This window comes from Sorex fumeus, unplaced genomic scaffold (genome assembly GCF_029834395.1).
Source record: "Sorex fumeus unplaced genomic scaffold, SorFum_2.1 ptg000024l, whole genome shotgun sequence".
In the NCBI taxonomy this organism is placed as follows: domain Eukaryota; kingdom Metazoa; phylum Chordata; class Mammalia; order Eulipotyphla; family Soricidae; genus Sorex; species Sorex fumeus.
This window is the reverse complement of record NW_026606081.1, coordinates 24429191-24441449: the sequence shown is the minus strand read 5'-3', so window position 1 is coordinate 24441449 and position 12259 is coordinate 24429191. Positions and strand designations below refer to the sequence as shown.

The 12259-nt window shown below is 44.8% G+C and overlaps 1 protein-coding gene across 1 annotated transcript in view; it reads left to right on the top strand.

The window, feature by feature from the left end:
• The window catches only part of SLC9A9 (solute carrier family 9 member A9), a 560068-nt gene that overhangs the window by 192659 nt on the left and 355150 nt on the right, over positions 1 to 12259 (top strand). The window contains exon 6 of the mRNA XM_056114177.1: positions 2859 to 2964. Within this exon, the coding sequence (XP_055970152.1) occupies positions 2859 to 2964 (106 nt within the window). The remainder of the gene's footprint in view (positions 1 to 2858; positions 2965 to 12259) is intronic.

Here is a 12259-nt window from a genome sequence, read left to right as displayed (position 1 = left end):
TCCCCTGCCAAATATGCCCCCGGGGAAGAAGCAGAATTTCACCCCTTGGAGCCCCTCCCACCTCGCCTGTGGAAATACAGTGGGATAAGCCTCGTGTCTGGAGCCCCCATTTATGTCCCCAGAAGTCGCTCCAAGTGCAGTGGAGTTGCAAGCCGTCTTCAGAGCTGTGAAAATATAAATAAACAACCACAGAGATGAAGGCTGGTGGCAGAGCTGCCACGATAGAATTTTCTGGTTTAAGGAATGACTGTACTTTCATGTCATCTGATTCTTGCCAAAGGAAACTGCCATCATGCTAAATCCCAAATTGCAGACTCTTTGTTGGGCTTAGATAGGGGTCTGGCTCTATACAAGGAAGAGAAAGGGATTCCTTGGTAGAGGTTATTGCCTCCCCCCACCACCATCAACACCCGTGGGGGGGTCCGGGTGGCAGCCAGAGTGAATGGCTGAGCTCTCCCAGAGCTGCTCCCTGCCATCCTGCTATTGTGATTAGGGATCCATTCAGCTCGAAGAATGGAACTGATTCTATGCCTGGTAAAATGAGATCTGGCCAATTGTCATGCTAATTCGGGACATTTTACTTCAGTAGTTTCTTCTATCCCCAAGCTAGTGGTTGTATTAAACATCCCTTCTTCTGGGACAATTTTTCACAAATGGAAATCTATTTACAGAATGTCGTGATAGACTTTAGGTTTTCAGTAGGCTCCACCATGCTTGTGGGCAGATGTGGCAAGTGCAACACACGGATATGCCGTGAATCCACCTACCCCCAGCCTTCAGCTGTAAGTGTCCGTTAGGGATCTCTAATGAAGTCTCAGCTTATACATGTCACCCAGGCCCTCTCATCTCGGCTTTATGGTTCATCTAAATGCCTATAATCTCCCAATTCTTTCTCCTGACTTAACTCAGTAGAGTCCCAGCCTTCTATTTCTTACTGAAATTTCCACTTCACATTCCAACTGGATATTTGTGACGTGTCCACAGCCAGCTCTCCTAGATTTCCTGATCTACAAATATTCCTGTCGACTAACTGCCCTGCAGCGCAGTCTGGAGTCCCATGTTGCTTTCTCTAGCTCCAGCTCACGTGCCAAGTACCTTGCAAGTATGATCTCCTCGGCTCTGTCCTGCCCAGTGATACCTTTGCTCACTCGGTAATGGTCACCTGGCTAATAGTCACCTCTAACCAGCACTAAGCACAGGGCGAGTTGCACAGAGGGGAGAAGAGAACAGTCCAAAGCACTATGATCATTGACCATCAGTATTGGGGGTAGGGGTGGGAGGGGAGTACAGGAGTTTGGGGGGGCTGAATCCACACCTATTCCAGTCTCGAGGCGCCCACCTTATGTCATCTCTTGCACCACATGCACGTTTCCCTGTGGCGTGCTGTCCAGGGTCATCCCCAGTTCACACCCTGGGTTGTGCCACATCTCAGATGACCCTTCCCAGGCTCCCCAGTGAAATCCAGTCTCTCAAGCCTACTTTCAAACCCTCAAACTCTGCCCTCCCCACCCCGTCCCACCCCTGTACCCTCATATATCACAGTTACTAAGCAACAGAGAAGAGCAGGGGTGAAAATCCTCGCACTGCTGCACTCATTACATCAGCATCATCGCAGTCAGCCTGGTTCCACTTTGGCAATCAACCTGTGGGATCATTTCCCCAATGATTGCTGTTCACGCTCTGCATGACGATTTGAAATATCAATGCTGTGAACGGGGCTGATGAATAGAGATAATCAGTGTGTGGACACTCGCTTCCTGATGTTTGCCCTGAGCCGCCCCACAGCCCCTACACACACACACACACACACACACACACACACACACACACACACACACACTCACACACACTCACAAACACACACAGGCCATTGGAAACTGAGCAAGGCCTGAGATCCCGTTTCTCAGAACAGTCACCCCCTCTTCCCACTGAGTGTGGTTCCAGGGGAGAATGAGACCACGTACTGAGCTCCCTCCCTCAGGACTACACTCCTTCTATCAGTCTGTCACTCAAGCACGGGTTGAACATCTAAGGAGCCTGCCTGGCCGAGATGAGCCTCCAGGCTCTCCTGGGCTAATTCCCACCATTTGATCCAAATGCTGGCATCATAAAGGAGTTGGCCAGGTCTCTGCTGAGAGGCTTTTAAAGAGCGAGTAAAGGTTTACTGCAGCAAGAACTATAGTCAAGGGTGTGCATGTATGTGTGTGTGTGTGTGTGTGTGTGTGTGTGTGTGTGTGTTCTCTTAAAGAATGGAGAGAATGGTAGTAGGTGCATGAAAATAAATTAGTGGCCTGGTAGGTGATCTAAGACACAAAGGTAGTTTTAAAAATGTAAAACTCATGTGGACCTGGAGCAATAGCACAGCGGGTAGAGTGTTTGCCACGCATGCAGCCAACCTGGGTTCAATTCCCAGCATCCCATATGGTTCCTGAGCACCACCAGGAGTAATTCCTGAGTACAGAGTCAAGAGTAACCACTGTGCATCACCAGGTGTGGCCCCAGAAAAGAAAAAAAAATTGCTCATGTGTTTGGGAAATTCTGGCCAGTCCAGTGTTTAGTTGAGCGAGGAAGGCAGAGCAGGATGAGGAGAGGGAGATGGCAGGAGGCAAGTAGGGTGCTGATGACAAGACGAAGGAGTTTAAACTTTCCCTGTAAACCATGAGGGTTCCAGAGAAATCTGGAAGCAAGGGAGACCAGCAGAGTTTGTTTTTTGAACAGAGGTGTGGTTTAGGGGAAGAGGATGAACTTGAGAAGAGAAGCATTAGGAAGTAAAGGCTTTTGAGGTGATCAAAACTAAAGCCAGGTCCATGGTTCATTGATTCAGTGTCGCTGCTAACTGCAGGCTGTGTTTCTCCTAGTGACCGTGCTGGCCATCTTCCACGAGCTGCATGTGGACCCTGACCTCTATACCCTGCTGTTTGGAGAGAGTGTCCTGAACGATGCGGTTGCCATTGTCCTTACCTAGTAAGTACTAAACCTCGGCCGAGACTTCTCTGGATACAGAACTAGACCTCACCTTCGTGGTAATTCCAACTGCTTTCATGACATGGAAATAAAGGAAATTTCTAGTTTTTAAGGAATTTTTATCAGAGAACATCTTCAACAGTGGGTACAATTCATAAGCACCCAATTTCTAACATTTTTGATGAGTTTCCAGTTCCACTCTGTTATAAGATATTGTGCAAAAACTAGCAAACATCTCTCTCCCCCTTGACATCTAGATTTAGCAGATTCCCTTAGGCTTCCTTAAAAGTATATGAATATGTCTTATTCATTTCAAATGACGCCATTTAATTTGTTCCTCTGTAAGTAAAATTAGATAATAGGCAAATAGACACTGCTGTCTTGGTAGTAAGTTTTGAAGAGTGGTGATAGAACTTGAGAGTCAGCACTTCCTTTTTATTTCTCAATGCAAATGCAACGTTTTCTAACACACATGACCTCCACATCCACGTGACTGGTGCAAGCATGAAGCTGGGCTCGGAGCTAAGGCCATTTCCCCTTTCTCCTGGAAGAATTTCTTTCTGAGAAATGAGCCACACTCTTCCCTCACCTTCCTCTCACACTCTTCCCATTCATATTTAATAAATACCACTGCGGTAGCTTTCAGGATGTCAGAGGTCTCTTCTTGTTTGAGATGAAGAGTGACATCTTGGGCAACTGTCAAATATCCCAAAAGAAAATAGCATTCTGATCTGAGTGCCAACAGGTCCCATTCAGGCTGTTAATTACTGCAAATGCATTTGAAAAACTTATAGAGAAGTGGCAAAGTATTTCCAAAAGTCAGATCTTACAGAAGGGAGTGAATAGGACACTGCTCTTTTCCTGCCAGCTGACATTTCTTAAGACTGTCACCCCAAGTTGCCACCAAATCCAGCAACTTTCCACAGGAGCCTCCAAATAAACACGTTTCACCGTGTTTCAGGGATGTGCTTTTCCTCCAGGGGCTGAAAATGTCAGTGGGTGCAAGTTAAGGGCAGAATCAAGACAGATTCACAAATGCTAGGAGATGCTTTTAAAAAATATGCCAAGTACAATTAATTAGGGTACCAGGAATCTCCGTGCAAAGAAACACTAGTATTAAAGGAACATTTGAAGTGAAAAAAAAATTTAAATCTGCTGAGTCTTTCATTTTCACTTTCTGAGCTGCCAAGTTGTAAAAGGCCAAGCCAAGCAAAACCACTAAAGTGCAAATGAGCTTGGGAAAGGAGTCTGCGCCAGCCTAGGGGTGGGGGTGCTGGTCTTTCTGCTGCTGCTTCTCACAGCAGCTTTCTGCTGGAAATGCAGACTCCAAGAGTGGGGGGTGAGGGCACTGTGCATGGACCAGGGGGGTCCAGGGGAGGTCCATGGGAGGTCCAGGATGTCAGTTTAGTAGCTCCTTGGATTCATGTGGGTGTCTCACTCCCGCGCATGGCAGGTTATAAAATGCGGTGTTTCACACCGTGGTAAAATCTGTTTTTTATTAATTTTTATTAGTGAAACACCATGAGGTACAGTTGTAGACTTACAATTTTTTGTGCTTGGGTTTTAATTATACTATGTTTGAATACCCATCCCTCCACAAGTGCCCATTTTCCACCACCACTGATCCCAGTATCCCTCCCAACCCCTTTCCCCCCATCTCACCCTGCCACTGTGGCAGGGCATTCACTTTTGTTTTCTCTCTCCTTTTGGGTGCTGTGGTTTGCAAAAAAAGCATTGAGTGGAAATCATGTTCCCCTAGCAGGTGCGGTTGGCCTCCAAGCCATGGAGTGAACCTCCTGGTACTTATCTCAGCTATTCTTGGGTGTTAGTCTCCTATTTTGTTACTTTATCTTCCCCAGATGGATGCAATCTTTCTATGTCTGTCCCTCATTTTTTGACTCATTTTGCTTAGCATGATACTTTCCAAGTAGTACCACTTGTATGTAAATTTCATTACTTCATCTTTTCTAACAGCTACTAGTACTCCATTGTGTAGATGTACCAAAGTTTCTTTAACCAGTCATCTGTTCTTGGGCACTCAGGTTTTTTTCAGATTCTGGCTATTGTAAAGAGTGCTGCAATGAACAAAAAAGTACAGATGTCACTTTAACTATACTTTTTTTTGCCTCTGGGATATATTCCCAGGAGTAGTATTGCTGGGTCAAATGGGAGCTCAATTTCTAATTTTTTGAGAATCATTCATACTGTTTTCCAAAAGGGCTGAACCAGTTGGCATTCTCACCAGCAGTGGAGGAGGTTCCCTTTCTCGCCACATCCGCACCAACACCGGTTGCTTTTGTTCTTTTGGATGTGGGCCAGTCTCTGTGTTGTGAGATGATCTCTCTTTGTGGTTTTGATCTGCATCTCCCTGATGATTAATGATGTAGAGAATTTTCTCATGTATCTTTTTGCCATTCAGATTTCTTCTCTGAGAAAGTTTCTGTTCATTTCTTCACCCCATTTTTTGATGGGGTTGGATGTTTTCTTGTGGAGTTCAACCAGTACTTTGTATATCCTTGATATCAACCCCTTGTCGGATGTGTATTGGGCAAATATCCTTTCTCATTCTGTAGACTGTCTTTGTATTTTGGTCACTGTTTCTTTTGAGGTGCGGAAGCGTTTTAGTTTAGGATAGTCCCATTTGTCTATCTCTGTTTTCACTTGCTTGGCCAGTGGCGTGACATCTTTGAAGATACCATTAGCTTCAATGTCATGGAGGGTTTTGCCAACTTTGTCTTCAATGTACCTTATGGTTTCTGGTCTGATGTTGAGGTCTTTAATCCATTTTGATCTTACTTTTGTACACTGTGTTAGGCAGAGATCTGAGCCCATTTTTTTGCATGTAGCCATCCAATTTTGCCAGCACAATTTGTTAAAGAGGCTTTCTTTGCCCCACTTCACATTTCTTGCTCCCTTATCAAAGATTAGGTGATCATATATTTGGGGGGAGGTGTCAGTATGTTCAACCCTGTTCCATTGGTCTGCAGCTCTGCCTTTGTTCCAGTACCATGCTGTTTTAATTTTTACTGCTTCGTAGTAGAGTTTGAAGTTAGGGAGGTTGATTCCTTCCATTTTCTTTTCCCCAAGAATTACTTTAGCTATTTGTGGGGGCTTATTGTTCTATATGAATTTCAGGAGACTTTGCTCCATTTCTTTGAAGAATGTCATGGGTATTGTTATAGGGATCACATTGAATTTGTACAATGCTTTGGGAAGTATTGACATTTTGACAATGTTAATTCTCCCGACCCATGAGCAGGGGATTTCTTTCCATTTTCTTGTGTCCTCTTTTATTTTCTGAAGTAGCATTTTGTAGTTTTCTTTGTACAGGTCCTTTACTTCCTTAGTTAAGCTGATTTCTAGGTATTTGATTTTTGGGGCACAATTGTGAATGGGATTGTTTTTTTCAAGTCACTTTATTCTCTCTCATGATTTGCGTATAGGAAAGCCATGGACTTTTGGGTATTGACTTTATAGCCTGCAACTTTACTATACAAGTCTATTGTTTCTAGGAGTTTTTTGGTGGAGGTTATTGGGTTCTCTAAGTATAGTATCATATCATCTGCGAATAGTGAGTTTTATTTCTTCCTTTCCTACCTGAATGCCCTTAATATCTTTTTCTTGCCTAACTGCCATTGCAAGTACTTCCAGTACTATACTGAACAGCAGCAGAGAGAGTGGGCTCATCCTGATCTTACAGGGAAGGCTCTCAGTCTTTCCCCACTGAGGATGATGCTTGCTGTAGGCTTGTGGTAGATGGCTTTAACTATATTGAGGGAAGTCCCCTCTATACCCATTTTGGCAAGGGTTTTCATCATAAACGGGTGCTAAATCTTGTCAAATGCTTTCTATGCATCTACTGATGTGATCATATGGTTTTTATCTTTTCATTTGTTGATATGATGGATTATGTTGATTGATTTCCAAATGTTAAACCATCCTTGCATTCCCGGGATGAATCCCACTTGGTCATGGTGTATGATCTTTTTGATGAGTTGTTGGATGGTAAAATCTGTTTCTAAGGCCTAGGATTCTTGCCTATCAGGCTCATATCTCATCTTCCATGCTTGATCCTTTCTTAGGTTGTGTTGTGTGGTCCCCCAGAGTATTTTACCTAGGAGACTAGGGATCCGTAGTCAAAGTACATGACACAGAAGCACCCTCACTTCCACGCCTTCTGCCCAGTGCCTTTGGGTCCTACTAACCACCTTCCATAAGTTCTGGGGAATGGGAGCTATATAGGGCAATGTCCAACAAGGCATCTGGGCTCTGTCCCTTGGGGCCAGTGGCTGCTGCCATCCATCCCCACCTTCTACAATTTTTCCCAGGTTCAGCCCTAAACTTTCCTTCTCATCAGTTTGCTTCTTAAACTTCATTTTAAAAACACAGAACTCTCTCTCTCTCTCTCTCTCTCTGTATCTCCATTCACTTATAGACATATCTTTTATCCTCTTAATGTCTTATTCTCACAATTTCTAAAGATCACTGAAAATTTTTCCACTAAAATTGGGGGGAGCTCAACTTTGTTCACACTGAGTGAGTCAGTAATAGTAACCACTGCCTGTGAGCTGGGCTTCCCTTTGCCTGCTCCACAGAAACCCTGACTCACTCACAGGCTTAGGGAAGAGTGTGGCAGAGCACTTCGCACTGTAGAGGATATTTCAATCTAAGAAAAGTCGTCATTGTTCAGATTACCATCCTCCCCAAGCCACCTATACCTTCTTAGGACTTAGAACTAGCACCACTAGAATTAGGATGGCATCATAAAACTCTCTGGGTAGCCAAAAAAATGTGTTTTTTGTTTTGGAGCCTTACTCAGCAATGCTCAGGGGTTGCTCATGGCTTTACATGCAAGGATCACTCTTGGCAGTGCTCAGTGGACCAGATGGGGTGTTGGGGATTGAACCAGGGTTTGCCATGTGCAAGGCAAGTGCACTACTTACTATATTATTGCTCAGGCATCTAATCAAAGAAATTTTGAGCAAAAAAAGATAAGTAAAAACAAGATTGTGTTGTCCAACTTTTAATTATATTATAAAACTATAGTCATCCAAACTGTACTGTAGGGCAGAGTGACACAGGAAGCTGGGTGCTTGTCTTGCCTGCAGCCGACCCAGGTACATCAAAACCATAGACATTAACACAGCTATAGCCATGTTACCTAAAGTACAGTAAAAAGGAGAAGGCATCCTTCAGAGCAAACCTTTAGTGGAAGATTTATTTGACCTATGAACTTACAAAATACAAACCAAACACCCTCCTTTAACTTGCTGTTTAATGCCAAGCCGTATCCATTTCCCTTTGAGGTAGTTCTTTGCAAAAGAAACAATGAGGAAACTTCAGTTGGAATGAAAATTAAGGTTGTTGATGAAAAAAATGCTTTTATAAAAAGCAGGGGGAAATATTTTTATGGAGGAAGAGAGAGAGGAGGAAAGAGGGAGAAAAGAGCTTGAATAATAATGTGAAGAAGAAGAATTATAATAATAATAGGTATATGATTCTGAAGTGAGACTCTTACAGAGAAAAACAACTGGGTGAAATGTGAGAGGCTGACTGAGAGGGAGAGAGAAACATGATGAAATCTTGGAAAATATGGGACCAGGGAGTAAGGGGAAAAATAACTTTTTAAGATTGGTTATGGTGATGGGTGGAGAGTTTCCATGACTCTCAGCCAGAATTTCACCCATTTGTCTCCCCACTTTTTCTCCATAAATGCACAGAGCTCTCTCCAACACCCTTTAGCAAGTTTTGTCATGCCTCTGGACTCTGAGCTCACCCTTCCAGTCTCTGTCTGTCCAGCTGATGGAGTTTTCCACCTCTTGACACATCTCCTTTGGGATCCAGTCACCTACATGCTGAGTCACTATTCAACTGTCCTTCATTTTCTTTCCAGCAAACCCTTCCCATCTTGGGTGAATGGATAGACACGCCTCTTTAGATGGTTGCTTTTTGAAAACAGAGTCGCTGGAATGCATCTAGGAAGAATTTAAATCATTTTTGTGTTTTTCCTTCCTTAATTCTACCTTTGTGTGGTTGTTGAACTTTAAGGACAGTGATCTAGCACTTTCTATACTAGGGAAAAGAAGTTAGAGTTTCAAAAAGTTTGAAAAATCAAGTTATACTTCAGAAAAGTCAAGACTAATAATGAACCCAGAGTATCAATCACTGTGGCCTTTGGCAGAGCTTCTAGGGCCCCTTGAGAATGGACACACTTTCCAGTTGCCTTCTGATTCTCTCCTCCCAGCTCACTCCTTGCTTAGAACCATTCTCTTCAGTCTTAGCATTGAAAATTCTTGATTTGTTTCATCACTGGTATTGTCAAGACCGTGTGTCCACTAGTCGTGTAAGAATGTGCTGAAAAAAAAAGGGGAAAGGAGGCATGACACAGGGGCTTAATCCTGAGCAGAATTTTCGTTTAAATGTATAGTAATTTAGCCTCATTTTAGTTAAATCAGCTTCCAATTCTTGTCTCACAGGCAAATAAATAATTCTAATACTGTTTCTCAGGTAGAATTGCCTCTAAGTTTCAGCCAACTAATTTATAATTAACATTTGTGACCACATATCTTATACCAACAGTAGGGAAAGATGGTTTGTAGCTCTGAAAATGAGCCAGTATCCTTCATCTAAAAAAATAAAAGCAAATATGCTTAATACAAAGTTGTGAAATTAACTATCGTGATGCCTGAGCAAAGAGTAAGGAGTAACCTCTGTCCAACTGCTCACCATCACCAACACCATCACCAACACCACCCCCTAACAAAGAGAGAGACTGCAGTCTACACTGGCCAATGTAACTGAGCAAATGAAGTAGAAATAGATCAGGAAGAAGCTGGAGAAACAAGAAGGAGTCTCTCTTCATTCAGTTACTCTGGACTGGCTTCCACGTTGGATTTGAGATTTCTGCCAGTGCTTCTCAGGAGCAGAGGCAACTTCCTTCAGGAGAAGAAAGCAAGAAACTTGGCCCCATTATTCTCAACCAAAGTAAAAATTAGTGGCCATCTTTACAGCATACAGCCAAAGAGAAGGGCCACATGGAGGGCGGGGATCCACAGCTCCCGAAGGGAAAAAAAAAACAGGTTCCAAAAAGAGCCGAGATCATCGGGAAGTCCCAGATGGGGTCGGTACCGCATCCTGCCTCCCCCAGATGGAACCCCGGTGACCAGAAGCCTCTACAAGCACAGCTCGAGTATGCGGGAACTAGGACTTTTCCTCAAATCTGCCGGAACTACAACTCCCAGGTAACCTCTGATTCCGGAAGTCATGCCCACAGCCCGCCCCCCAGCGCCATCTTTACAGCATACAGCCAAAGAGAAGGGCCACATGGAGGGCGGGGATCCACAGCTCTGGAAGAAAAAAAAAACAGGTTCCAAAAAGAGCCGAGATCATCGGGAAGTCCCAGATGGGGTAGGTACCGCATCCCGCCTCCCCCAGATGGAACCCCGGTGACCAGAAGCCTCTACAAGCACAGCTCGAGTATGCAGGAACTAGGACTTTCCCTCCAAACCGTGCGGCTGCTTATGCGGCCGCGCGACATCTCTCTATATACAAAGTGATCCATGGGAAGTAAACCACCCAACGTTTCTCCCTGAAAATCAGCGTTAAGTTTGGAGCACAGCCACAGCCCCAGAAACACAAGGACTTAATGCATAACCCAGCAGCTTGGAGCAGAAAAGTGAAAGGACTATGCGTTAATCCAGGCCATCATGTCTGCCCGGAGGGGAAAGGGTGTTGCCCCATTCGCTCTCTCTTCTCTGGAAAGAAGGATGGCGGCCGCATGGGAGCCTTGTGGACAGCAGGTATGAGCCGGGGTGTGGGGGCAACTAAAACCTCATGGGAAGAGGGCGTTCCCGTCCGTCCTTCACGCCCTACCGAGGTCACCAGTTGCCCCCCATGAGCGGCTCTCCAGCACGGCCACAGCCCCAGAAGCACAAGGACTTAATGCAGAACCCAGCAGCTTGGAGCAGAAAAGTGAATGGACTATGCGCCATCATGTCTGCCCAGAGGGGAAAGGGTGTTGCCCCATTCGCCCTCTCTTCTCTGGAAAGAAAGATGGCGGCCGCATGGGAGCCCTGTGGACAGCAGGTATGAGCTGGGGGTGTGGGGGCGACTAAAACCTCATGGGAAGGGGGGCGTTCCGGTCCGTCCTTCCCGCCCTACCGAGGTCACCAGTTGCCCCCCACGAGCGGCTCTCCAGCAAGGCCACAGCCCCAGAAGCACAAGGACTTAATGCAGAACCCGGCAGCTTGGAGCAGAAAAGTGAACGGACTATGCGTTAATCCAGGCCATCATGTCTGTCCAGAGGGGAAAGGGTGTTGCCCCAGTCACCCTCTCCTCTCTGCAAAGAAAGATGGCGGCTGCATGGGAGCCTCGTGGACAGCAGGTATGAGCCGGGGGTGTGGGGGCGACTAAAACCTCTTGGGAAGGGGGGCGTTTCGGTCTGCCCTTCACGCCCTACCGAGGCCACCAGTTGCCCCCCACTAGCGACTCTCCAGCACGGCCACGACTCCAGAGCACAGAAACCAATTTCTTAACTATCTGACTTTCAGTAGAAATACTTCCAGGGTCAATAAGTAAAATAGCAGAAATCCAAAACCAACATTTAATTCTTGAACCCAGCTGTAGAAAGCAAATCACTTCACAATGCTTTTTCAGCATGTCTGATTTGGGGGGGAGGTAAACTCTAAATAATAGTGGTGAATCTTTTATTGAAACAATGAATCTAATCAAAGCAGATAGAGTGTTAACTAGAATTCATCTGCCTCACAGGGACTGGGAGGGGTGGGGGGTGGGGTTTTATTGGGGTTCTTCATGGTAAAAAATAAGTATTGGTAAAGGGAAATGTGTTTGATATTTGCCCTAAACCTGAAAGCTTTGTAACCTTTCCCACAGTGATTCAATAAATAAATAAATAAATAAAAAATTAAAACAAAAAAACAAAAAAAAAAACAAAGTAAAAATTAGTATAGATTCTGATGCTTCCTGCTCCAGCTCTTCTTAGAATGAATCCCTTATGGCCAGGGAAATGTACTGCATTTTTTGGCTTTGGTCTCCATTGCATGCTTCATGAATTCCAAGAGCTCTCAGTGGTTTTCACTTGAAATTTTGTGAAGACTGGCTCTTGCAGTCTGGTACAGATGAGAGGAAAGGTGAGCTAATTGTTCAGAGCAATGTTGCTCCCTATAAGGCAAGGTAGATGCTGACAGAAACTCAACCCAACCTCAAAGGCACTGCAGTGACTTAATATAGACACAAACTGTCTGCGCTTTTTCTTTATCTAGAAGATGTAAGCAGA